General features: G+C 55.1%; 1 protein-coding gene across 4 annotated transcripts in view; it reads left to right on the top strand.

Moving 5' to 3' along the window:
- Window positions 1-27667, top strand: part of KATNIP (katanin interacting protein) — a 172676-nt gene that overhangs the window by 121679 nt on the left and 23330 nt on the right. For all 4 annotated transcript variants that reach the window (XM_045072506.1, XM_045072505.1, XM_045072507.1 and 1 more), the window contains exons 15-18: window positions 2561-2698; window positions 17990-18857; window positions 24927-25652; window positions 26450-26655. In XM_045072506.1, coding sequence (XP_044928441.1) covers window positions 2561-2698; window positions 17990-18857; window positions 24927-25652; window positions 26450-26655 — 1938 coding nt within the window. The remainder of the gene's footprint in view (window positions 1-2560; window positions 2699-17989; window positions 18858-24926; window positions 25653-26449; window positions 26656-27667) is intronic.

The raw sequence follows: 27667 nt of genomic DNA, 5'->3' as shown, positions 1-27667 counted from the left end.
CATTCCCCGGTGGCACCAAGCTCCAGATGCCGCAGGAGGGGCCGCCGGGTAACACACTCTTTGTGGAATGCCTGTTCGCCCTCGCCCCCCCCCCCCCCGCCCTCCCAACTGCGGTTTCCTTTGGTGTCCGCACAATCTCCCCGCACAATCTCCCCCGATCAGATCCTGGCCTCAGGGTCTGCTTGGGGGGTGGGGGGGTGGGGGTTGGTGAATCCACACTAAGACAGAATGAGTTAATGAATGAAAATGGGTGTGAATCCGGACTCCACCGCTGTGGCCGGCCACACCCCTTGCTGCATGGCTCTGGTCTTCCTTCCGGGACGCGGGTTGCAGCGCTGGTCCTTCCCAGGGCTTTGAGAAAACCCAGGGCGGTCACGGCGGCAGCAGATTCTCATTCTGCCCTCTCTGCGATGAGCAGGCGTAGCGGACGCCCGGCCCGCTGGCTTGGCCTCTGCCGTTTGCTCAGTACGCCCTGGTCAGCCCTCAGCGGCTTCCCATCAGCCTTTTTCTTAGAGACTCCTGTCTGCTAATGAGGCCCTGAGTTACCCACAGGTTAATGTTCTTTGACTTTGAACACCATGATTCCCACTTAGTCCCCCTGGTATCCCTCCTGCTGACAGAGATGTGATGGGAAATCAATTACGGTCCCCTCGCCTGCGTCCGAGGCTCAGCCTTCAGACTCTTCCTTTGTCAGGCAGCCACAGTGACCCAATTTAGGCCCTGACTTGGGGAAGGCATGAGGGGCACCCAGTGGATTTTGAGCTGTGCTGTCTTGACCCCTTGCAGCTGCCCAGAGCACTCAAAGTTCCTGCAGAGCTTGAGAAACTTGGCCAGAAGAAGTCAGAACCCCTTGAACTCCTCTCTCTCCCTTAACAAAAGTAGGCGCCTCCCTCCTGAAAGGCACCATTGTCGCTGAAACAAGCCCCCTTTGTTCTCTCCCGCAGCTGGCGCCTGGGCCGGGGCAGAACCCGCCCCCTGCCCCAAGCCAGCCAATCTCCTCCTTTCCTGGCTCTGTCAAGTAGCTGGCCGTCCAGTTGAGACCTTCTCAAATATACAGTGATGCTGCCTTTAGGTGAAAGGGACAACTCCAGCCCATGTCAGAGATGCTGTGGTTACCTCACTGCTACTCTCAGCCTCTAAAAGCAGGGACCCAAGCCTCAGATGCCTGCAGGGGCCAGACAGAGGCATATCCTGGGAAGACAATGGAGTGTAGAACAGTAGGGAATGGTGGGGACTGGGGCGCCAGCGACCGTCCCCACCACCCCACTGGCTCCAGCCAGCAGTCACCAGGGGCCCATTGGGGCTGTGTTCTCCATGTCTACACCAAGCAAAACCCTAGTTCTGGGAGGGGAAGGGAAATTTCCCCCTCGTTAAATGTGGCCAACCATGTGTTTTTAATATGTCACAAGCCAAACAAAATCGGCCTGCAGGCCAGATCAGTTTGCAGCCTCTTCTCTAAACTTCCCACAAAGGGACAGCCATTAGGAGGTAAATAGCAATCAGTCATTCATTCCATCATTTATTCATTCAACAAAGATGCTGTGGCTTCTATCATGTGCCAAGAAACTGTGCTGGGTTCTGGAATGAGTTAGACATAGCCAATTCCCTTCCAGAGCGCAAAGCCAAGTGTGTTGGAGGGGTGACCTGGACTGGAAAACAGGTAGTTGAGGGACACTGAGGAAATGCTAGGCTCAGTCAGTGCAAGGAATCGTGGGAACCTGGAGGACAGAGAAGTGGTATCAGGGAAGGGGTGACAGTGGGGGCAATAGCATATTTGTGCTGAATTTCCCCAGTGGGGGAGGCTGGAAGCATATTGCAAGGAGAGGCCCAGCCTGTGCAAAGGCCCTGAGGCTGAGCCTGGTGGGAGATGTTTGGCAGCAGCTGTTCTCTGGACAGGAAGTTGCTGGAGCTGAGTAAAGTCTCTGAATCTGGCTTTTTCCACCTCTACCTAAAGCCCCCACAATGTGGAATCTTGTCGGCACAAGCAGTTGCAACAGTGGGGTTTCCCCACTCCTCTGCCCCTCTGGCCTTGAGAGTAGCCTGGCCGGTGGACGGGAACCACACTCAGGGGTCCTGAGTCTTCGAAACCCTGCCGGGGAGGAGAGCAATTGCTGGGGCTCGGTGCCACAACCCTGTCCCAAGGCCTGCTCCAGTTTCTTTCTTTTCTTCTTTAAATTTTTTTTTATTTTTGCATTTTTAAAATACCACAGGGTTTTGTAAAAGAAAACCAGACTCTGCTTGCCGGGTTAATGAGATAACCCAAGTGATGGCTCTTTGCCAACCCTCTTCTTCCACCGTTCCCCACCCCCAGTTCTCTCCCCAAAGCTGATTAAATTGATTAAAATAAAAGCCCGCTGCATTTTAAATTCAGTCTGAATGGCAGAGCAGAGAGGCCCACGGGGCAGCTTTGTGCCACAAAGTGCAGTCAGGGCAGGCGAGGTCTAAGAGTTCACCTAGATTCTGTAGAGAAGGGAGGCCTGGCCTCCTGGCCCTCAGCCCATTTACTTTGGGGAGAAAAAGAAATGGACTAACGACACCCCTCTCTTTCCTGGTGTTTCAGAGCATGAAAGACCCTTCCTTGTGGAGGTGCCCCTTCCACCCACCGCTCCAGCTCCTTTTTGTTATCCGCAACACCAGACAGCTGCAGGACTTTGGTCTAGCCAAGATCAAGGTCTGGAATTACTGGACGGCGGAAGGCGTAAGTACGGGCCCTGACTCCCCGTGGGGGTGTGGCGGATGGACGCACCTAGGCGCTGTCCAGGCATCTGAGTGCTGGAGTTGCAAGGTGCATTCGCAGAAGCCCCGCTGCCCTTCCTGCTGGGTGCAGCCGGCGGGGCATTTCATGCCGCGTGGGCGGAGCTACGGGGAGCAGAGCTGCAACTTGAGGGTTGGGAAGTGAAATCAGGCCACCCTTGGGGGAAACTGAATGGATAGGAACCAGGGCTCAGTTTTGATAGATAAGGAAACAGAAAGATTTCTTAGGTAACCACAAAAAGGTTATGTAACATGCCCAGAGTCACACAGCCAGTAAGCGTCACCGTGAGAATGAACCCACACAGTCAGACTCGGCGCCTTCACTTAGCCAGTGTGTCTCAAAATTTAATCTGTGACAGCTTACCGGGGATCTTGCTAAAACACAGGTTCTAATTCGGCGGGTGGAAGGCAGGGCGTGAGTTTCTGCACCCAGAGGTGCTGGTGTTCCTGTTGTGGGGACCCCACTCTGAACATCCAGGCTCTTAACCTCTGTAATCTTCTGTTCCCCCAGTTTCAGAATCCCTGCCTTCCTTCCTACCCCCCACAACACCCCTACACTGGAGCGCTTAACCTCTCTTCCTTCTCTGGACTTTTCTTCGTGTTCTCATTTACACTTGTTCCTTCATTCTACGTGTACTGTTGAGCGCATGTGCTGCGGGCTTCCTGATTAATTTGGAGAACACTGATATGAAAGACACAGTCCCCGCCCTGGAGGTACGCCTTGTCTGAAAGCTGGCAGACAAGTAAATGTAAAAGTAAGATGCAGTGTGCTGAAGGGCTCCGTGGAGGTGACTTTGAGTTTCAAATGGGAGCTCCTGGAATTCAGCAGGGAACTCAGTGGGTGAGGAAGGACAGGACCCCCCCCCCCTCACCCTATCTTGTTTCCCCTCTTTCGATAGGTGTGGGGACAATTGTTCTGTTTTCTTTTCTAATTTGTTCTCAGGGATGTGGTAATACAAGGGAGATGAGCAAGGGGAACTGGTCCTCAGCTTCAGTATTGTCAAGAGAGACAGTAGGGCATGGTGGGGAGTGTGGCAAACAGGTAAGCACATGCTTCAGGTAAAGGGAAGGCCACTTGTCAGCTTTAGCTAATGGTTGCTACATACATATGCCAACCAGAACCGCTACATGAACATTCCTGGGGAGCTGGGAATCTGGAATTTGTTAGGAGCCTTTCTGGTTTGTAAATGTCGACAGCTAATTTAAATTCTTTTGAAACCGCCATACAGTCCAAAGCAAACTCATGTTTGGGCTGGAGTTGGCCTGTCTGGACCGCAGCCCCTGCAGCAAAAAGGGAACCTGCGTCAGGCTGGGTGAGCTCAGAGAAGGTGCTAGAAGAAGTACACACCTGAGCCACAGTGGGAAGAGACAGTGGCACAGAGCTGATGCAGAAAAGGAAAAAGTGTATTCCAGGAGGAGGGCCCAGCCCCTCCAGTTCATCTCCAGTAGCCACTGGGAGGTCTGATCGTGATTCTCTGCAGCTTCACACCCTCCAAGGCTTTCCTTGACCTGGACGATCCAGGTCAAACCCCCGAGCATGACATCAGGGCCCCGTAATCCCAGGCACCAGGCCCCACATCTCCCTACCATCAGCCCCCATCCCCTGCTGTGGCCACACACCCCCACAAAGTGTCAGCTGCTGGCCTCTCCACCACTCTGCCTGGGAGTTAATGGATCGGCCCTGGCCCCTCCCATCTGGCTCAGCTCCAGGTGCCTGCCTCTGCTGCAAATTCCCAGAAAACCAAACATTGCTTCTCTAGGAAGCCTGCCCTGACCCCTGACTCCAATGCCGCTTCTGGACTTCATGAATATGTTCCGTCACTCTGTACTGGGATGGACATCTGCCTCCCCCATACCACCATGGGCTCCTGCAGGGTCTGCATTGTCTCTGCCTCTGCTCATTCAAAGTGGTTATCAAATGAAGGAGTGAGTTCATTGCCCGAGAACCCACCAGTAATTTATCTTATGCCTTTTGATAGCCAGATGAGAGACAGAGATTTGGCATTTGCTGCATTTGCACAGGCTGGTACACAAGGTCAGGGCAGAGCTGGGGATCACGTTCGGGGGAGTCCGATCCTTCTCCTCCTTCCCATGCCCTGCAACCCATACTTCTTCCTGCGCAGACTCCCCCTCCCAGCCCCCCTCCCCACTCTCCAGGGGTCCAGCTGTATGCTTAGGGGCTGCCCTTCAGGCCCTAGCAGGACCCCACCCCTGTGTAGCCACAGGCGCACTCTGCAGGTAGGGCCCTGCTTGCTCATTCCCGAGCTGGCTGGACACTTCCTGGCAGGTGGTCGGCGGCATCTTCTAGAAGGAGCAATGAAACAGTGCTCGCTGCCCAAGCCCGTGCCCTGTAGCTCTCAGCCCTGTCATTGAATATAGATGTCTCTGGCCAAGAAAAGCGGATTTTATGTGCTGGATTACAAAGCAGATAAGCTTCATCCCTTATGGCCAGGCCTGCCTTTCTTCTTGAACCTGCTCTCAGCCTTCCCTGTGCGCTAAGAATAAAGAAGAGGAGTAGGACATCAGGGGGTCGTTGGGGTGCTTCGGGGAGCCGTGGCGGCCAGGCTCTGAGTCCTGAGGTATTTGTACACACGGAGCAGAGTGCGGAGGACTGCAGTCCCTGCCCAGGGCCGCCGCTTACGTAACGCACACCCATCTGTTGCCAGAATTTACCGGAGGCAGAAAGCGCAAACAAATGCAGCGGCAGGTTGGTTTGATTTAATATTCTCCGGAGAATGCTATTACTGTGTGTTTTAGAGGAGATAAAATGAGAGTTTATAGGAAATATAGCTCGGCCTGCTAGACATGGCTGGTTAATACAGTGTTTTGTGTATGGGACTCCAAGGGAGAAAAGTTAAACGGGGGGTGGGGAGCAATTCTGACCAAGGCTTATTTAGAACATAAGAAAGGAAGGTGCTAGAAAAAGGGAAGGCTCTTTTATCGGAAAAGACGATGCTGCCCGTCGAAGTCCTCAGGCGAACGTCCCTGGGCTCCCTTCTCCCCCCACCGACCCCCCCCCCCCCCGTTAGGCGCTGTGGTGAGTGTGGGTGGGCTCAGGGGGAGGGACTTCGGGGAAGTGAGGACGAGGACCAGAATCCGGCCGCCCAGACAAACAGAAGGCAGCGCGCAGACATCTGTACTCGTCACAGCTGCCCTTTACCTGGGGCTGTGTCCACCAGGTGGCCGTGAGGCACCCAGTTAGGCACTCGGTCAACGTTTGATGCGTGAACAAATAAGTCAACAAATGAATCATCTCAGTTAACCCCCAGGAATCCTGTAAGGTGGCATCACTCCCCACCTTGTCGGGGAAGAAGCTGGAACTTAGAATAGTGAGCTCCTTGGGGGCAGAGAGACTGCGTCTTTTTTGTCAGCCCTGCTTGGAAGGGGCTGCCCGGAGTGCCGTCTTGAGAAGGATCTGGAACCTTCCTTCTGGTTCCTGAAGAGAAGGGTGTTGTGGTGGATCAGTGATGTCTGCCTCGGGCTCAGGAGGAGGCTGTGATCATACGTCTGTCACATTTTTTCGGTACTCCTCGGATGGCGTGACTTGCCCGGCGAGTGACTTGCGAGGGACACAGCTGGGAGGAGAACGTGAGGATGTCAGTTCTTCTCAGCACCACTTCCTCTGCCGAGCTACATCTGTTGCGAGGAAGGAGCCAATAGTCTCCCTACTAGAGCGTGTAGTAACCCATCCAAGAAGTGGGCTTTCGGGAGGTCCCCATGGTCTCTGTTTTCCTTCGGAACAAGTCTATCTTCGGTAAAAACAGGCAAGTTATCACCATCTTTACCCATGACATAACCACGCAGATGCTTCACTGGCCTGGTCACAACAGTGGGGGAGGCAGGACAGGCGCCAAGTGGTATCGTCCGTATACAGAAATGCTGCTCATTAAATAGTTTATGAATGAATGAATGCATGGATGATGGATGGATGGATGGATGTTAGATTTCCCCAGTGTGTATCTCTGTGATACTCCGTGATGGTCTAAGCCAGCACCGTCCTGTAGAACTTTCTGTGATGACGCTACTGTATGATGTCGGCCCCATCCAGTTCGGTAGCCATGAGCCACAGGTGCCCGTGAGAACTTGCGGTGTGGCTGGTGCAGTGGAGAAACTGCATTTTATTTTTCTGATTATTTTTCCATTGAGTTGTAATTGACATATAAGATTGTATTCTTAGACATTGTTGGTGCGCGACCTAATGATTTGGCATATGTCTATGTGGCAGAATCATCACCATAATGAGTTTCGTTAACCTCTGTCAGTGCACATAGTTACAGAACATTTTTTTCCTTATGATGAGAACTTTTAAGACCGCCTTTCTCAGGAACTTTCAAATATACAACACGATATTGTTGACTACACTTACAATGCTGTACGGGACATCCCCAGGGCTTACTTCTCCCATAACCGGAAGTTGGCGCCTTTCGAACGCCTCCCCCATCGCACCCACCTCCCACTTCCCACCTCTGGCAAACCCCAGTCTGTTCTCTGGATCATGAGTTCAGGTGTTTTCAAGTTGCACATGTAAGTGGGATCAAACAATATTTGTCTTTCCCTGTCTGACTTATTTCACTTCGCATAAGGGCACCCAAGGTCCAGCCGTGTCTTTGCAGATGGCGAGATCTCCTTTTTGATGGCTGAGTAATAGTCCACTTTGTGATATACCACATCTTTTTAATCCGTCGGTCTGCTGGTGGCCACTTGGGTTGTCTCCATGTTTTGGCTGTCGTAAATACAATGCTGCAGCAAACACGGGCACGCAGATCCCTTTTGGAGAGAGTGATTTCGTTTCGTAAAGACCAATTCAGATGCAGAATCGCTGGATCGCATAATAGTTCTCTCTTTCCTTTTTGCAGAACCTCCATCCTGTTTTCTAGAGTGGCTGCTCCACTTTCTAGATGGCCCTGCCAATAGGCCGACGATCCCCTTTTGTCTACACTCTTGCCAACACTCCTGATGAGAAACTGCATCTCAACATGTCATTCAATGTTAACTCCAGCAACCAGGAGGGGCTGGTGACTGTGTATTAGACACACGGCTCTTGGTGCTCACCGGCCACGGTGGCCCAATAGAGGAGGCCGCGTCCACAGCGAAGGGAAACAAACAAGGGCAGGAATGGATAATGTTGATTTCAGGTAGCGCTAAGTGTTCTGACGGTGGGACAGTGAGGCAATGGAATGAGGCCTGGGGGGAAGGAGGTTGGGCTGCTTTGAGTGGTGGGAGGCCTCCCATCAGGGGGCCAGAGCCAGAGCCAAGGCCCTGAGGCAGGAACTTGCTTAGCACTTGGTGAACAAAGGAGTGTGTGAAGGGAGGTCCCAGAGATAGGGGGGAACCAGGGCCCTCCCTGGTTCAGATCTTATTCCTGGAGAGGCAGAATAGAGGAATGGTCAGAGCAAAGGCATCAGAGCCAGATCCCGTGGGGCAAATCCTGGTTCCTCCTCTTCTTAGCTGTGTGATGTTGGGCACGTTACTCCCCATCTCTGTGCCTTGGTTTCTTCATCCATACAGTGGGGTAATTATTGTTCAGTTAAGTACACGGAAAGTGCTCAGAGTGATTCCTGGCTTTCGTGAGCTCTATACACGTGTCCGCTATTAGGGTCATTACTGGAGGGTTTTGAGCAGGGGATAATATAGTCTGAGTGAGAAATTGAAAAGATCGCTCTGGCTGCCGTTGGGAGAATGGATTAGAGGGAACGGGGCGGGGGGGGGGGGTGTGGTGCCCAAAGGAGGCTTCTAGCATAGCCTAGCTATGGGTCATGGTGGCTTGGATGAGGGTCTGGTGCTTAGAGGGTACACCACGGGGAGACTCACTGCATCCCAGGACGATATTTGCATTTCAACAAGGCCTCTGTTTGGGAGAGGAGGGAGAATTGTCAAAGAGACGCCAAAGGAAAGAGATGAGTTCAGTGACTGCGCATGCGCCCTTCACCCGCCCCGCAGTCACGGACAGCCTCCCCTTCCGGTTTCATCTACCCCCCCGCCCCCCCCCACATGATTGTAGCTCTCCCACCACTTCACGCATAGACTCTTTGGTGGGCCTCTCTAACAGATAAGGAATTTGCTTTCATATAAGCCCAATGTCATGACCCTACCAGACGGTAATGACTAATTATACACTAATAATCATCAAATATCCAGTCCGTGTTCAGATATCCCTAATGGTCTCAAAATTGTTTCTTTAGGGTCGGTTTGTTTGGATCGGGATATAAACCAAGCCCACCCGTGGCAATGGCTTTGGTGGGCTGAGTTGGCGTGACCTGGTGGCTGTGCCCCGAGGCAGAGTCTAGGCAGCCTCGGGCATGGGGAACGCGGTGGCATCTTAGCAGGGTGGCTGTTGGGAAGGAGACCAACCCAGGTGCACGAGAGTCTTTCTGAGGGGTTGACCCCAGGCTTCGTCTCGGCCCCTGGCAATCACCAGAGGGTGGTGACCTCTGACCAGAGTCCACACTCAGGAGGTTAGGGGCATGGTAACCTCGAGAGCCCCAGGAGTCCCGGGTTTGAAGCAGGTCCCCTGCCAGCAGGGGAAGAAGATGCTAGCAGAGAATTCAGCCTTTGGAGAGGGGACCAACAAGGTGTTCAGGATCCAAGGGGTAGTTTGGGGTTCAGGACCAGACAGCTCCCAGCAGGAAGGAGAGCACAGATGCAGAACCAGGACGGAAGTGGAGGCACGTGCACTGTGTTGTGTGAACTATAGCGGGACGAGCAGTAGCAGGGCTGGGCAAGATGTCTGAGTAAGGGAGGGCTGCTCACCCACTCTGCAGATGCCAGTCTAGATCAATTCCAGACCCCCTCGGGGGTAGGCGCCCCATCTCCTGCCTCCTGCCCACCTCAGCCAGGTCCTGCCCACCAGGGGACATGATTTCAGCAGCCTTTGCAGAAAGAGATTGTCCTCACGAAAGTCCCAGGTCTAGGACCCAGCAACCTGGAGTGAGGCTCATGTTATCCCTCTGAAGGGAAGTGGGGGAGGACGGACGCCCCGTGGAAAACTGAAGCGCCGTCTCTGTGAGAAGGGAGCGTAGCAGAAACGGTATCTAAACTAGGTCTTTTTTTCTTTTTCTTGGAAGAACACAGAAGTCACAGCTGTTGAACTGATTCACCAGTTCCCAGATCTAAACCTTCCCCCACGCTTACCTTCTGAACCAGGCTTCCACCCTGGCCCCGAGACACTTGTCTTTGGCATCTCTGCCCAGCAAGGCACTGACCGTCCAGCCTCAGCCACCCAAGCCCAGGCAGGTCCGCCCCCGCCTGCAGCGCGCATCTGGCTCCCAGCTCTGCATCCTTCTCTCTTCCCCTGCCCCTCGCTGCCCGTCTTCCCTAAGTCCTGTATTTCCATTGCCAAAACCTGTCTCCTTCCAGACTAGCTGCTCCTTCCCCTCGCTTCCTGCCCGCTGACCGCCCCCCACCCTGAGCCGACCGCGCCCCATCTGCCTGCTTCCCTCCCTCATCTGCTCGGCCCCCCGTCTCATCAGCAAAGACTTACAGATCCCCCACACTCACTGTTGTGCTGGGGCCGAGAATCAGACACGCTGTCTGCCCTCGCCAGCTCACACCCAGTCCGGGGAGGTCCAGGGCGATCAAAAGCAAACCGCAGCTCCCTGGGGCCGGGGCAGTTTTGGGGGAGGAGCTGGGGACAGGCTAGGGGCCTCAGAGCCACAGAGGGCCTCTGGGGAGGGACACGGTCCTGGTAGCTCGTCCTGGTGCATCCTGGCAAGAAGGCCGTGATAGAGGCTATGCCCCCACCAACCAGAGGCAGCTCGCAGACACATTTCGGCCGGCTCGTGTGGCATTTGCAAAATTCTTTGAATTGCCAGCTTTTAAACATTGGGACATTTTGCGTTAAAATACGGATTTTTGACTTCACTGAGAGATGAAGATCTGGTGACACCAGGCCATATCCACAGCCAGGAGCTCTGGGGGAGCCAAGTCACCGCACCGCAGTCCCCACCACCCCCACTGGTCTCCCTGACACAGAGACACATTGTTACGCCGCATCACCTCTCCAGTATATGTGCATGCATGTGGGTGGGGGGACCGCTCCTGGACCCCCGAACTGATCCCCTGGCTCTTCCATCCCTGTGCAACTTGTATCTCCTTTTGCTCCCCATAAAACTGTTCTCTCTGCTGTGCCTTTGCTCCTGCTGTTCCCAGAATCCGGAATGCCTAGCCTGGCTCAGTATAGACCCTGCCTTTGGGGACATCGAGGTCTTTTTCTCTTCGCACCCAAGCCTCCTGCACACCCCTAGCCTGCCCCACTCCCTTCGGGTGGCCTCTAGCCACACCCTTCCAGGCACCAAGTCCCACGCTTCCTTAGGTGTTCATCAGCTTCCTGAGCCTCCGATGACCCAAACTGGTGCTCCCCTGGCCAAAGCCATCCCATGGGTGTGCCCCACTCAGCCCTTACAGTGCTGTCCAACTTGGGGATCACTTGACAACATTTGAAACTTGGCTTTTGATACACTGGCAACAATCTCAGTGTGGCGTCCACCAGCTGGTGCTGAGTGGCCCCGGGCTCCCTCTGGACTGGGGGGGCGTGTGTTCTCCCACTCAGCACAGGCCCCGCACCCCCACCCCAGCACCACCACTGGTACTACAAGTGTCTGAGTTTGTGACCCGTTAATATACAGACTGTCATGAACTCCTTAGGATGAAACTTGCTTTCTTCTGCATCCCACACAGACCAAGGACCCCAAAAGCCCCCACCCCCCATGTGTTATGTATTCGATTGAACAAAATTGCAAGAATTGCTTTCTGGGGCCTCAGCCCAGATCTAGGGGAGTCCTGGCCTAGGGGCAGCGAGAGTCTGTCTAGGACCCACCCTATGGGGCTTGGGATTCCTCCTCTGCCCGCTGCCAGCCTCTGCCCGGAACAGGGATTGCTGCAGCCTTAGCAGAGTGTGGAGTCTCCAGCCTACACTAGTCCCAAGCACCCAGACTTGGCCAGGACATATTGTCCAGACAGTGGACTGGGCACAAGACAGTGACGGTAGCTTACATTTCTAGAGCACTAGTCAAAGAGCTATGCATGTATCTGCTCATTTATTCCACCCAGCAGTCCTCTGAGATGGGCATGGCATAATCAGCTCCATTCTACAGAGAGAGAAACTGAGACACGGGACAGCAGAGCAGCTGACCAGTGGTCACATGACTACTAGGCCATCTGGGGCCTATCACATGCCTTTCAGTAGAGACTGTGGTCACCGGAGAGCCTATCGAGGCAGCGGTCACTGCCCCTCAGCCCTGGCCCCGTGGTGCCAGATGGCCTGAATGTTCCAGAGAGGCCAGAAAGCTCTCAATGTTTAGAAATTGTCAACTGGTTTTGGAAACATGAATTGTTCCGGGAGCTAGCCCAGCCCAGATGTAGCTGTAGGGCCACTAGTTAGTCACCCAATCTGTCACGTTCCATCCGCGCCTATGGTCCTGCGACATCGGGGCCCAGAGTACTTGGCCCAGAGCCCAGCCAGTAGTAGGTGCTCGTCAAATGTCACAGCATCTCACCATCTCCTTCCGACTTTCCTCATCACAAAAGTGATTTTCATTACCTTCTTCCCCCAGGGACGTGTAAAAGGCCATTAAGGTCTCCTCCCCATAAAACATTCAAGTTCAGGTGCTCCAGGAAAGGAGCACATTCCGTTCCCAGAGCCAGGCCTCAAGACAGATAGGAATTAGGACAGGACTGTTGCCTGTCCTTGAAGATCTTCTGTCCAGGCAGGGACAGGCTCCAGCTGGTAAGCCCAGCTCTGAGAGCTCAGAGGAGGACCCTCGATTCCACCAGAGGAGGGGAGGAGGGGGACACGGGGAGGGCCAGGGGATTCCTGGAGAGGTCGGCCCCTGAGCCAGGTCCTGAAGCCTGTACGGTGGGTCCTAGGCAGCAGCAGCTCAATCCCCAAAGCCCCCTACCCCCAGTAAACCTACCATCTGGGAGGAACCCCCTCCCCGTCAGCCCAGAGCCCCTGGGTCAAGCCAGAACCTGTAGAGTGTGGGACGCCTTTAGTAGGGCCTCCCCGGGTGCTGCATGTGCTCCAGGGAAGAGAGCTAGGTCATTCGGCATCCAGGCCAAGGAAGAAAGCAGCTTTGCAAAGTCGACTAAAGTACGTAGATGGAGATAGTATTAGTATTGTCGTGTTACAGATGCATGACAGTCTCAACATCGTGAGTCCTCATCAACTGTAAAGACGGACAGTGAAGTCAGGGTGTGAACAAGGAAGGACGCTCCCATCCACCGCCAGCTGAGGAAAGGGTGCACCCTCCCCACCCAGGGCCCAAAGCCACCGCCACCGGGGCTGAGGAGAGAGCCAGGATGGGGATAGGAGAGAGCCGGTCCACAGGGACTTCGTGAAAGCTAGAAATGGAGGCTGGAGGTCCTTCTAGGGCAGGTGATCCTGCCCAGGGCCAGGCCTTCCCAGGGTCTAGCTTGCCCCAAAGGGAGATGCCCATCAGAGTGGCTCCCCACGCACCAGCCGCACGGCCCCCAGGAAGGCTCAGCCTCAATATCTTCCCTGCAAGACGGGCCCTCCCGCCCACCTCGCAGAGTTGCTCCAAGGCTGGGTGACGTGATGTGGCCTTTTACTTTTTTTTTTTTTAAATACTTGTAACCCCCAATAATTGAAGCACCATCAGCTAGGGCCCAAGCCTCCCGGATCCCCACGCCCCCCATCACGCCCTGAGGTTCCACCTGCCGGGCCCCATGCCGCAGCCTGCATCCCGCCTTGTCTCCTCCCTGCCAGACTTCTTGGAGGGAGCTGGGCGGCGGACGGCTAGAGGTCAGGCGGTGCCCCAGGCTGTCCGCGGAATGTAGACAAACACACTTCGGGAGCCAGACATCTCATTAGGAGAGCCGGGGTGCACACCTCCTGATGGCGCCGGACCGGAAGTCCTCCCCACCACCCCCATCACCTCTTGAAATGAGAGTGTTTCTGTCTCGCCAGATGTTTCCGTGATGGAAATCGTGCAGAACGAGTCATTGACGCTGCCCGCGCTGTCCTTCTCGAATAGCTGTTTCCTGATTAATTCACAGCACGCACCCGCCCTGCGCCTCCGCTAAACAGAGAACACATCCGTATAAACATGTAAAAGCGAGCTTTGAGAATCGACTTTTCTGACAGTCGGCAAATAGTAGCCTGCCATCCCACAATTGGATGATTGAAGCCGAGTTCCTGTGGTGTAGCACAGACTTGATGCGTCTTGTTGGAAACTGCGACAGAAACCTCAGTGGCCGTAACTTGGCGAACTGGAAATTCAGTTAGAGCTTCCTCGCCCAGCGGCAGGAAGGCTAAGGACGGGCAATGCGGAGAGGCCGACACCCCTGGGGTCTCAGAGCCCATATCTCAAATGCAGGTTGGCAGCCAAAGCGTTCATGCTCTTATAGTTCCAAAGTAAGGGTTGAGGGCCATTCACGTGCCGGGCACCTGCTGGGCCCTTGGATGAGACTGGTAGGGCCTCCACTGTCTGGGGGCTGAGATTTGGGTGGGGGAGACAGGATTTAAGCTAAAAGCTAATCAGCAAGACCATTCCAGAGACGGGAGGGAAATCAAACGAGCAATGGGAGAGAGAGAGGGGACCGGATGGATTGGGGGCTCCAGACAGGGTCAGGAAGAGCTCTCGGAAGACAAGAAGGAGCCAACCTTGCAAGTGTCTGGGGCAGAACTCCCCGGCCCCGGTACAGGTCCCAGGGTGCCAAGAGCTTTGCAGGATCATGGAGCAGTGACCAGACGGTGTGTGGGGAGCGGGGGCAGGAGGGGGAATGTGACAGGAGCCCAGGTCAGAGAGGTCAGCAGGGGCCCAATTGTATGGGCCTCATTGGCCGCTGAAGGGAGCTGGAATTTATTCTCAGTGTCGTGGGAGATTGCTGGGTGGTTTTAAGCCAGGGGCTGCTGTGAGCTGATATGTTTAAAAAAAAAAAAAAAAGACTAGCTGCTGTATAGACAATAAAGTGTGTTTGTGTGGGGCAGGAGCGCAGTGACAGCGCAGAGAGGAAGCCGAGGCCAGTTAGGAGGCTCTGGTCATTGTCTCGGGGGAAAGATGGGCACACCCCCACCCCCATCCCCGGGGGCTGACAGGCGGTGAGAGCCAGAGGCAGGAGGGAACAAGGGGTCAAAGATTCGGGAGGGGTTTTGGAAATAGCCCCTGGGGCCTTCCGTCAGACGGGATTCGTAAGTGAGAGAACTGGAGAAATCATGGAGGACTTCAAGGTTGAGGCATCCAGTTTCAGGGTGGGACCGTTTTTAAGATGGGCAAAGCCCAGGTTTGAGAAAAGTGGATCAAGAATTCTTTGGGGCATGGGGTGCCTGGGTGGCGCAGTTGGCGAAGCATCCAACCCTTATATTTTGACTCAGGTCATGATCTTAGGGTCCTGGGATCAAGGCCCGCATCTGGCTCCAAGCTCAGCAGGGAGTCTGCCAGAGATTCTCTCTCCTTCTCCCTCGGGCCCCACCCTGCTCGAATGTTCTCTCTCTAAAACAATAAGTCATTTTTTAAAAGATTTTATTTTATTTATTTGAGAGTGAGAGAGCACAAGCAAGGGGCGGGGCAGAGAGAGAGAAGCAGACTCCCGCTGAGCAGGGACCCGACCTGGGGCTCGATCCCGGGACCGCAGACCCCCGCGGAGCAGGGAGCCCGACCTGGGGCTCGACCCCAGGACCGCAGACCCCCACGGAGCAGGGACCCGACCTGGGGCTCGATCCCGGGACCCCAAGATCATGACCCGAGGCCAAAGGCAGACGCTTAACCAACTCAGCCACCCAGACATCCCTAAATAAATAAATCTTTTTTTTTTTTTTTTTAAAGATCTTATTTACTTATTTGAGAGAGAATGAGTGAGAGAGCATGAGAGAGACCGTCAGAGGGAGAAGCAGACTCCCCACGGAGCTAAGAGTCCGATGCAGGACTCGATCCTGGAATTCCAGGATCATGACCTGAGCTGAAGGCAGTCGCTCAACCAACTGAGCCACCCACGTGCCCTAAATAAATAAATCTTAAAAGACAAAAAAGAATCCTGTTTGGGGCACATTAATGTTTAGACACCTATTTGATATCACAGAAGACAGGTCTCACCGTCACGGCTTGGTGGAGAGTTCGGTTGGAGATAAAAATAACCAAGAGTCGTCAACAGGAAGATGGTAATTTAGGGCCTTGGACCTGGATGAGAACCCCCCTCCCCCAGGGAAGGGTGTGGGGAGATCCGGAGGCCTGGGGTTGAGCCCTGGGGCAGCCTGAAGCAGTGGAACAGGAAGGCCCCTGGCATTGCAGCGGTGAGAGCCAGAGGCAGGAGGGAAACTGGGCGAGCACAGGGCCCAGAAGCTCGGAAAGAAATCTGTAGAAGGCGGGTAACTCGCTGCACAGACACTACTGAGCCCCAGCTGAGGACGTGAGCCTCTCCCAGCGGATCTCCAAACCAGGACACTCTAGGGGATAGAAAGTGGGCGTTATGAGTGATTACTGCAGGACAACAGGGGTGAACCCGAACCGTCCCAGACTAACAAGGAAGCTTCTCCACGCCGGCAATTGGTGCCCTTGCCAAGGAGGGACCCACATAGAAGTGGGGGCAAAAGCCTCACGGGGACGAGGCCAAGAGACAAGGACGGAGGAGCAGCCGTGACAGTGGCTTTCAGAGTTGAACAGACCAATCTGGGGGCGCCCCCACAACAGGCCCCTCCTCAGCAATGAGAAGGAATAAAACTCTTAATCACACAGCACGGCGAACCTCACTTCTGCCAAGTGAAAGAATTGAGGCCAAGAAGAGTGCGCAGCGCAGGACTCCTTTCATATGAAAATTCTAGAAAATACAGAGTGATCTGTAGTGACGGGACGCGGACACGCCTGGGAGCGGCAGAAGCAGGGAGGGAGGGATTCCCGGGGGCACCAGGAGCCTCTGCGGGCGACGGACGTGCTCATGAGCTTGACTGTGCAGATAATACGCTGTGGTGTATATGCTCATGTTAAAACCTACCACGCCGTACACCTGAAACCCGCACGGCTTACTGTCTGCAGTACGGACTCTATTTCTCCATCAAGCTGTTTTCAAAGAAAGAGTTTTGCTCTAAAGGGGAATGGAGAAACAGGCTAGTGGAGGGAGGAGGCTTGACGATATTTTAAGCATGAACAAGGAAACATTCAATGCCTACGTGGGGGCACGAGGGTTGTGGGGAGGAGGGGGCGGGAAGCCTAAGCCAGGGATCCTCTCGTGAAGGTTACGGTAAGTGTGTCATGGCAGGGACTGGGGAATGCCTCCCATCGGCCTGAGGTTCTCCGCCTTCCATGTGCCAAAGAACCATCCGGAGACCCTGTTGCAAGTACAGGGCCACACCATGTCCCCTTGGCCATTGCAGCTGAGGTGGGACAGTCCCTGGGCGTGCTCACAGGGCACCACCTCCAGGGCTTCCAGGTCTCTGCTCTGCGAAAGCCAGTAGCGCCCTCAGCTTGTGGGGTAGGGAGTCCATGCATCCGGGGCAATCATCAACAGTGCGGAAGGGGTCCGTGGATAAACACCCCGGCCTCCTGCTTTGGGAGGGACACTTAGGAGGTGCGTTCTGTGAGTCCCTGCTAGTGCCCCAGAGGGATGGAGCTCCATTTGTGTACCGCAGGGCCCAACTCAAAAACTGCTGGGGGGTTTTCTCCTGCCCTATCTTATTCTCCCTACTCCCTCTTGAGAACAGCTTCCAAATAAGCAACCTATACCCAACCCTTGCCTCAGGCTCTGCTTTCAGGGCACCCAACATAGGACACCCATGGAATCAGGGGCTCTGCAATTCACGTGCACATCAGGCTTTCCCAACGGCAGAGGTCCCAGGAACCATGTATTAAAGAACAGGCAGTGAAGAACAAGAAGCCTTTCACAAAGGGGAGGGACCGGGCCAGCTCTGTTCTTGCAGAGAGTGAACTCTGGCAATGTGAAGTTGAGGTTGAAGGCAGCCAGAGACAGGAAGCAGGCAGACCAATTAGCAGGCTGTTACCAGTGTCCCAGCAGGGAGTAACGGTGCGAAGGCAGCAATCAGGCCGTGTGTGAGCATCCTTTGATTTATAGAGCACAGAAGGGTTCACACAGAAATGACACTAGCTTTATTTAACATCCCGGGCGCTACAGTTGTGGTTTTTTTTGTTTTTGTTTTTTCGTTTTTTATTTTTTTTTAAAGCTCGCGTTTCTAGCATCCCACATGTTTCTTTCTGATCCCCTCCTTCCAGACTTTGATACGTCAGCCTGATGCCATGCCGCTTCATTTTGTTCAATCTTGTGTTTTCAGGATCTTGACATCGGTGCCAAGAACGTGAAGCTTTACGTCAATAAAAATCTCATCTTTGAGGGCATGTTAGACAGAGGAGGTGGAGAGGCCCCGGCTGACCAGAGCTTCCCAGTTGGCGAGAAACAGGAGCAGGACGAGAGCAGGGAAAGGGCCCCGGGTGCCCCCTTGGGAGGAAGCAGAGAGGCCCGCACGATGGCTGGCACAGACGAGGAGCTCTCGCCTCCAGCCGGAGCCGGAGCGGATGTGAAGCTTCCTTCCCAGGGAACGTTACTTGTTGGAAAAATGAATCCTCCCGACGGCGCGAAGGACAGCTTGTCCAAGTTAGACGAAGGCGCGAGCTGCTCGGGAGCCCCAGCTTCAACGGGGGGTGCGCCGGCGGCTCCCCCGCTCTGTCCGCCTGTGGAATGCCCCCCCCTTGACCCAGAGCTCTCTCTGGCCCAACAGCTGGAAAACCTCATGAGCAGAAAAGTCTCCGAGCCGCCAGCGAAAACCCCATCATGGTTGCAACCTTCTGCCCCAGGGAAGGGCGGGAAGCAGGCAGGCAGGAAGCCAAAACCGCTGTGGCTGAGTCCTGAGAAGCCGCTGGACTGGGAAGGCGGACTTGGATCAGACACCACCACCAACCCTGTGGGGGAGGCTCCCAGAGAGGCCCAGGTCAGGGAGAAAGGCTCCAGGCGTGAGCCAGGGCGGCCAAACGGCTGGAACGTCCTCGATGGGGGGAGAGCCCAGCAGGTGACCCCCAGAGTCTGTGATGATTTTGACATCTTTAACCAGCCCGCCTGCAGGGAGCACCCTGCGAGTGGGAGGCGGGGCCCGAGGAAGGACCCCCTCGTCAGCAGTCACCGTGATAGCCCGCCGACCGGCAGAGGTAAGTTCGAGAAGCCTTCAGACCCGGGTGCCGTTGTCCCTGAGTGCGGGCCGCTGATTGGCACAATACCATTTGGCTCCGCAAACCTTTGTTTCATCTGGGAAGCTGGGGGGCGCTGGGGGGTCTTCTCAACCAGTCGCCACAAACTCGTGGTCTCGGGGCCACGGAGGGGGCAGCGATGAGCCACATGGGCAAGACCTTCTGCATCTTAACATTGTCTCAGCTTGTCGTTGCCACCAAGTTATTTCCCCTTTGCCCATTTTTCTCACCACGTGACTTTCCCACTCTAGGCTTTGTTATTCCGCCTCTGATGGAAACATCGGTCTCTAGTGACCTCACTGTATTCTCCACCACACTGTCAGAAACGTAACACGAGTGGGACGATAACCAGCCCTTGGCACTTGCCTGGGTATGGTAGGTACTATAGGGAGTGGTGAGGACTGCGGCGCTGGAGAGGGCCAGCCCATCTAAAGCGGGCAGCTGCTACTGCACTCAAAATGCCTTCTGGCACTCAGCAATGCCAGGCCGATGTGCCAGGTCTCCCTTCTCCTTTTGTGAAGAGAAATCAGAAGTGTGCGATGTGATTCTTCAGTGTTGGCAGCAGATTGTGATTATTTTTAAACCACTATGTAGGTCAAAAAAAAAAAAAAAAATCTGCTGGGAGGACTCACCTGGTGTGTGAACTTTGCGGTGGATTCTGTCTGAGGAATCTGAAAGGCTGGGTTTCTAAATATTTGCACTCGGATTTGGCTCCCGGGAGAGTGTCAGACCGTTTGAATCCAGCTTCTGCTCCTTCCAGGCTGGGGCTTGCAGAGCTGGGCACATCCGCTTTCTGAGCCTCGGTGCACTCCTCGGTAAAATGGGAACGAACCGCCTCCCCGCCCCTCCGTGTTGCGAGGAATGAATGAGGGGAGGGCGTCACATAGCAACTGGAGGCTGGGGTGTGGGGAGTGCCCCGGGAGCCCCAGATCCCAGGTCCTCCGAACGGAGCTCCGCCCCACCCCGCGCCGTGCAAGCGCAGACCACCTAGGCCTGGGTCCCCGTTCCCCATCACCCACCCACACAGGGGCGAGCTCTGAAATCCCTCCGAGGCCCAGTTCCCTGATCTGGGACATGAGGCCAGCCACGCCCCTCTCCTGGGAGGGCAGAATGGGAGTCTGCATGGGCAGCGTTTGGCACAGTGCCGGCCGCAGGTGGTAACTGCCCGTGATCGTCGCCCCTCCCCCCACTCCCTGATTCTGCCTCTTGGTGTATCTGTGAAGCCATCGTATCTGTTCCCTAGTGAATCCGGTCAGCATCTGGTCTGTTACCGTCCAGAAGACAGACCTCTATGGTCTGCACTCAGCCAGAGTCTACGCTTAGACATGCAGAGACCCCCAAAGTCCCGTAGGGCACGTCCCTCGGACTCAGGGCGTCTTTCCACGTAAACCGTGGGCTCCCTTCCAGGCAGAGCTTCGCGCACCCCCGCCCCCGCCCCTCTGCCTCCAGGCTCCCCGGCCTTACACATTTCTGCTGCCCATCCCCACTCACCGTGAGACCGGTGTCAGAGAGGAGGGCAGAGCAGAAGAACCGAGAAGCTCTTTGAGGGCAGAGACTGGGTCTCATCTGTATCGGGGTCCCCCAGACCCAGGTGCTCGGCAGGCGGCGTGGGTCCTCTGCAGAGTGGGAGGAGTGGTGTAAAGAAGGAACTTCGGTGGCTGGATGCGTGGCATGTTGTGTTAAGCTAGGCTTGCACCCAGGCACGTTACTCAAAATGATTTCATCTTCACGCCAGCCCCATTTGACGATCAAGAAAATGTGAGGCTTAGGTAACTTTGCTCACGTCCTGTGGCCAGAAAGGGTTAGAGCAGGATCTGAACCCAGGCCATCCTGCTCCAGCATCCACGCCTTGAACCCAGTGACCCCCCATTTCTGCAGCCACCCCACCGGGGAGAGCCAGGCAAGCCGGGGCCTTCCTGGTAAACAGACCCACAGAACCTCTGGGACCTTCGAGGTGATGGGTGTTATTCTAACTTGTCCACATTCAGAAGATTTGGTCTCATTTTAATTTCTTTCCAGGCATTTCGCTGCTTGGCTTAATGACACATTGAGAACTGAGCCCTGGAGATTTAATGCTTGTTAAGCCAGTCATGCTAAAAAGGAAAGTTGCTTAGAAATTTTAAATTACCCATTACATAGAGCCAAATCCCACAGCCGTGCCCTTCAGGAAAGCCGCCGGCCGGCCGAGCTCTCCAACGATGCTTGTAGAATGAGTGACTGCCTGAGTTCTTCCCTGGGGCCAGAGTCCTGTTGTCACTAAAGGATAGAGCCCAGAAATCCTTTTGTCCAACAAAGCATCTCATTGTAATGTCATCTGCATTTTGGAAGTGTCTGCATGAGGGGTCCGTTGGCTAGAGGTGAATAAAATTGCACCTGCCCCATTCGAGCGCAGGACCTCCAGAGACCAGAGGTGTAGCTGCCCATCGCCCAAAATTGGAAGGGAGAAGCAGAAAGCCAGTGGGCTCCCAGGAGACTTCTCCCAGCCCACTCCCCAGGGCTGCTGGGCTCTGCCTCTGCCACTTTCCCACACTCTTCTTCATGAGATCAGCTTTCTCTGCTCTGTGCACAGGACAGGAGATGCCCCGTAGCCCAAGAGTGACCTTTCCCCCCAATGGCTCTTGCTCCCAAAGTCTCAGGGAAGACGCTGATTGGCCAAGGTGGTTTAGGTGTGTGCCCCCCGTCCAATCGGCCGCGGCCGGAGGCCTGTTCACGGTGAACACACGTAGCTCTGTTGTGTCTCCCTGCCTTCATTCTCCTTTCCCGTTTCAGGAGCGATTAGCATGTGTCTCTCGGTGGTGCCGTTGATTTTTACAAGTTCGAGTTTTGAACTTTGTAGTTCCTTTTTACCTCCACCAAGGGGTAGTTGTAAGGCTCCCTTATATATATAAGTCACCTTATACTAGTACAAGTCATCTATACTGGCGGCTCCCCTTCCCCCAGACTGTGTCGACTGCAGATGAAAGGAGTGGCTTTCTGATGTCCATGCCAAGCATTCCAAGTGGGCAGGAATGTTGATACAGACAAGGCAAAGCTCCTACTCCTGGGGACTGGCAAGTGGTGTGTTCTGCTGCAGACAGAGGGAAACGTGGAGCCCCAGCCTGCTCTCACGTCCAAGAGGTCCAGGAGAAAGCCTGCACCTCTCTGCTTTCAGAACCCCACGTATACATCTCGGGGAGAAAAAATCAGAAAGCAGGCACAGAATGAGAACAGAGTCCTGCCTCTCTCGTCCACCCAGACCAAGACACACAGGCTGGGTCCCTGACAGACGACGTCTGTTCACTCTCCTCGGCTCACGTACAGACCAACCCAGGTTCATTTCAGTCAATGCGAATCAGATACCAATAAACTGATGTCATGACGATCCATATGGAAGTTCCTTCTGCCAGATGTTAAAGACCTCACACCTGGAGGAAAGGAAGGAACTCCTGGGGTCTTCTTTAATGGCAGATGAGAAGTGGGGAGAGGGGGGAAGACAGGTGTACCAGAGCTGACAGGTGGAGAGGGGGAGTCCCTCGGCGCCCAGGCCTCAGCCCAGGCGCTACGCAATGATGCTGCCAGCCGTCCATCGCTGGGCTGGCAGACGTGGACTAAGCACATCTGTGCCACACGTTCTATGCCAGGCGCTGGGACACAGCAGGGAGTGGCACAAAGAAGTCCTCCCCGAGGAGGCCAGGCCAAGAAGGACCAGCACTCGGAGGTCCAAGAGAGGAGCGTGACTGGCAGAGGAGAGACTCGTGTCCGTGGAACAGAAAGGCCCACACAGTGGAGCTGATCATTAGGGAGAAGGTGTGAGGGGAGGTTAGAGAAGCCAGAAGGACCACACTGAGGGCCGGTTGGGGGAGGCCGTGGCGAGGAACTAGATGATCTTCATTCCCAGCTAATGGAGACAACAAGCCAGCTGGAGGCGTTGGTGACCAGTTCCCTTTCAGGCACACAGTGGGTATGTCTGCACCTTCGGAGGGGGCTTTGGAACTGGAAGGTCGTGGCTAGGAGAGAGAAGCCAGAACTTGACCTAGAAATCGGAGCAGTGCCTACCTGGCAGCCAGGAGCTGGCAGGGTAAGGTCAAGGAGGGAGGGTATTACTGAGAGAGGACCAGATGGGGTCAGGCAGAAGCTCAGGAGAGGGCTCCGGCATGGGGAGGCAGGCAGTCGCAGCCATGGAGAGAGCCCAGAAGTGCAAACACTCCTGAGCCGGCAGACAAGAGACTGTCTAATGGAAGAGCTTTGCCTGGGGTGTCAAGCATGAAGACTGAGAAAAAGCTTGAGTACTCAGAGTCACCGTGTACTTGCAGAAAGTCAGCTCAGTGAAGGGCTGTGGGAATTACAGGACTCTTAGGAAGGCAAGGGATGGAAAGTCACCAGGGGTTTGACTTCAGGCATGGCGGCAACCAGGGGCTCACATGATGTCATCAGGACTCTCTGTCTCCATCTCTGGGCCCACATTCCCTGGGCTTCATTGTCAGGCAGGCTCCCCGCAAAGGGCAGCAAATCGACCACCTGCACTGCCCACCCACGGCCAAGGTCCTGCCACCTGGAGGCGCCAATCGAAGCGGCCCCTGGTCTGTAATTCCTTTCCCAGCCTGGAAGATGCTGTCAGCACTTGCTTAATCTGGATGGTGGGGGGGGGGGTGATCCCCAAAAGAAGATCAGGAGAAGGGCAGGTGGGACTTGGGTGGGCCAAACCAGTAACTGCACAACAGGGCCCCAGGTTGCAGGTGTTGAGGGAGGGTGGAGGCCAGAAGGGCACGGGGGCTTGCAGCCTCGGGAGGGAGGAAATCGGGCGCAGCTGGAGGAGGCCACGAGATCAGGCCCGGCTTCCTTTTTTCTTTCCGGTAGGAGAGATTTATGCGTGTCTGTAGTGGAGAGAGAGCAAGGTGCCAGCGGGGAGGGGGTGATGGAGGGTTCTGGAGAGAGAGGGTAATTGATGGAGCCAGGTCCCCCAGGAGACAGGCGGAAAACGGAGTGTGGGGCACAGTCCAGTATGAAAGGAGAAGAAACAGAACGTCCGTGTCATCAGCTGCCGGTTTTCCAGAATGACCCTCACGTGGCAGTTGGCCGTGGCATGGCTGTGAGGACAGGCCACTGTGGGGGCGCCCGCTGGGGCTTTACTCTTCCACAAGGAGGAGACTGTGGCCTTTCGAGCCACCCTCTGAGGGCCAGGCCTGCACTCTCCACGTGCTGGGGACGCAGGCTTCCGTTCTCGAAGCCAGCCTAGCCACGCATAGGTGTACACTCTGACCTGTGTCGTCGGTGTCCCTTATAGCACTTTCGCCTGATTATAAAATAATACATCTGGAGAACTCAGAAGATCAGGGGACCAAGAAGAAGCTGGAAGTGTTTTCTCTCCACTACCCAGAGAGGAGCGTATTAACACGTCGGCGCACACGGCCCTGGGCCAGGCTCTGCCGCAGCCCAGAGAGCGCGTAACAGGCTTTTTTCCCAGAGCATTCCACCTGCCATTAGACAGCCTTTGAAAACCCCCTCTGAGTCACATGACGCGACAGCCCCCTAGCCCGCCCTGCTGGTTGCTAACTCAGGCATCGCCCCCTCCACCCCTCCTCCACCCCCACCCGTCCTGTGAGTCTCTGACATGCAGAATGGCTTCCTGCCAAGGTCCTCAGACAGCAAAAAGGTCTGCCCTTGGCTTGCATGGGGGTGGGGTGGGGTCTCCCTCTCAGAATATCCAAGGTATATTGAAAATTGCTTTGCTTTTGGCAAAACAACCAGATTCTAGACTTGGGTAGCGTCATCGATTTTTTTTTTTTACCAACCTGAATGTTGGCGTGTGACACGTGGTCCCAACGGTCCCCAGGCAGGGCAGACGATGAACACCCTGATCCCACCTGTCCAAGGCCCATGGGGCCTCCAGGCATTGTGAGAGAGCCAAGAGCAGCCACCCTGATTTCTAGAATGTCCCCCTTAGAGTGACCCTCACCTAGCCGAGAGCCGCCCCAGTTGGGACCATCCATAAAGGTTCCCTGCTTGCACACAGGCCACTAATGGGGCTTCCCCTGTCCTGTGTTCTTCCAGAAGACACCCGGTCCACCGAGACGCCGCCGCGGTCGCGGTGGTGCAGCGAGCAGGAGCATTTGCTGCACGAGTCCTGGGACTCCCTCAGCGCCTTTGACCGCTCCCACCGCGGACGCATCTCCAACATGGAACTGCAGGGGGACATCCTGGACGACTTTCTGCGGCAGCAGAAGGACAGCCGCCGCGGTGACCAGCTGCCCCCGGGGGAGGAGGAGAAGCCGGAGCCCAGGAGAGGGCCGGACGACAGCTCCGCAGAGGCGGACGATGGCAGTGACTTCGAAATCCCCGTCTTGCCTTACGGACGGCGCCTGGTCATTGAAATCAAGTCGACGTGGGGGGACAGGCATTATGTCGGCCTTAACGGAATAGAAATATTCAGTTCCGAGGGGGAGCCGGTGCAGATCGCAAACATCCGTGCAGACCCCCCCGACATCAATGTTTTACCAGCTTACGGGAAGGACCCCCGCGTGGTCACCAACCTCATCGACGGGGTGAACAGGACCCAGGATGACATGCACGTCTGGCTGGCCCCTTTCACCCTGGGCAAGCCTCACTCCATCTCCATAGACTTCGTGCAGCCTTGCCAAGTCGCCCTGATCCGGATTTGGAACTACAATAAATCTCGGATACATTCCTTCCGTGGCGTGAAGGACATCACCATGCTGTTAGACGCGCAGTGCATCTTTAAAGGAGAAATCGCCAAGGCCTCGGGGACCTTGACGGGAGGTAGAGTATGTCCATAAGAATGTCCTGGAAGCCCCTACCTGCTACCCGCTGAGGCTCTGAGTAGAAACTAGCCGGTGACAGATGGGCCTCTCCTCTTCCTCGGCCTGGCTCACTCCTCGCTTTGTGCAACGTGGGGGGTGCACGAGCTGACCTCATTACACCCCTCCCCCGGGCACCGGCCTTACTCAGCTTCCCTAGCGCCTGAGTCGGAGAAGGGGGAGTTCTTCTGCAGCGAGTTCTTGAGGGGGTGCTCCCAGGAGAGCCTCTGGTGCCAGGAGGCGCACTGGCATAGGAACCGGGAGACGCCGGGCAAGGATAGTGGTTGGGGGAGGCTGAGTCTCACCCTGATCCCAAAGGGAGCTCTGGAGCATAAGTTGCAGGATCTGTCCTGCCTTAAGGCAGAGCAGCAGGGCTCCCCGGGTTGGGGGTGTAACTCCCACGCCCTTCCAGGCAAGCCTCCAGCCCCCAAAAAGGGATCAGCAGGCACCTGGGTGGGGCCCCAACAGCATCTGCTAAGTCGCCTCCCCCACACCTAAGAAGCATCTCTCATTTCCCGACGGATCACAATGACGCTCGTTACGTTAGATCCGTTCATTAGGTCTAAGTGGTTCCTCGGGCATATGAATTTCACTTGCAAGTGTGTGAATAATAACAAGGAAGGCTTCCTGTCCCAAATCAGGAGCTGTCCGGTGGGTGGGGATTTACAGCACAGAGATTGATGGTCTGGGTTCCTGTTGTCCAGACCACTGGGATTTGGGGCCAGGTGACTCTTCTTGTCTCTGTGGTATCCCATCCAGCACCAGAGCACTTTGGAGACACCATCTTGTTCACGACCGATGAGCTCATCCTGGAGGCCATATTCTGCTCAGATGAGACATTTGACGTGGACCCGGAGAGCCCCTACAGCTTGCAGAGCGAGGAGACGCCCAGGAGACCGAGCACTGCCGGCAGCGAGGGAGAAGACAGGCCCTACACCCAGGCCGGCCCGTGGGCTGAGGACCGGGTAGGACTGGCAGGGAGGGGAGGCCCCCCCCCGAGAGATTTCTCCTCCTGACTCCGTGCAGCGGGCAGAATGAAGATGGATAGCCTTTAAGCTGTTGGTGCTACTGTTTTGACATTTCCCATTTTTCTACTTCATTTTTTGGTCCTCTATGTCATATTTCATTCTCTAATTATGTTTTATTTTTTTATTTTTTTTTTTAAAGCAAAGTGAAGAAAGTATTCAAATTTTAATCAAAGCTAGGAGAAATCAGTTCTGCGTCGTCTCTGTAATTTAGAGGTTGGTAGTCTCAGGGGAGTTTTTGCTTTCGGTTGTGTTTTGATCACTCACTGTTGTTTTTGATGGAGAGGACTAGAAACGCTTTGAATAGGCAGGCTTAGAATTAAAATAATGATCATCTCAGCCCTGGTTTCCCTTACACGTGTGGTGATCCAGGGGTGGAGCTCCATGTTGTCTCGTGTGAACTACCCGTGCAGGTAGAGACCGTTAGTATCCCCATTTGGGGAAACCAAGGCTCAGACAGGTTAAGTGACTTGCCCAAGGACACCCAGCGCTACCGCTGTGTGTAACCAGGCTAGAACTTGCATGCAGGACTCCGAAGTGTGTGTTTCTAACTTGATAAAGCAATTTTTTAAAAAAACTGTTATTTGGGAGAGAGAGTGAGAGAGAACATGAGATAGGAGAAGGTCAGAGGGAGACGCAGACTCCCTGCGGAGCTGGGAGCCTGATGCGGGACCCTGGGATCATGACCCGAGCCGAAGGCAGTTGCTTAACCAACTGAGCCACCCAGGCACCCAATAAAGCAATTTTTTAAGAACTAAAAGACGACCCTTAGGGAAAGGACCCATCCAAGTGAAGGATCAGGAATCTGGAGACCCAGAACCCCCTTGGATGGCCTTGAGGCCCTAAGGAGAAAGAGGAGATGGTTACAGGGGGTGTGGGAGGGAGTGCGTACAGCTGGAGACCGAAGGTCGGAAGGCAGGGCCTGGCAAGGTCATGAGGCTGTTGGGGTGCA

The sequence above is a fragment of the Mustela putorius genome, unplaced genomic scaffold (assembly GCF_011764305.1).
Source record: "Mustela putorius furo isolate JIRA1106 unplaced genomic scaffold, ASM1176430v1.1 tig00004039_pilon_pilon_pilon, whole genome shotgun sequence".
NCBI lineage: Eukaryota > Metazoa > Chordata > Mammalia > Carnivora > Mustelidae > Mustela > Mustela putorius.
The sequence above is the reverse complement of the archived record's forward strand: the minus strand, read 5'-3'. Positions and strand labels throughout refer to the sequence as shown.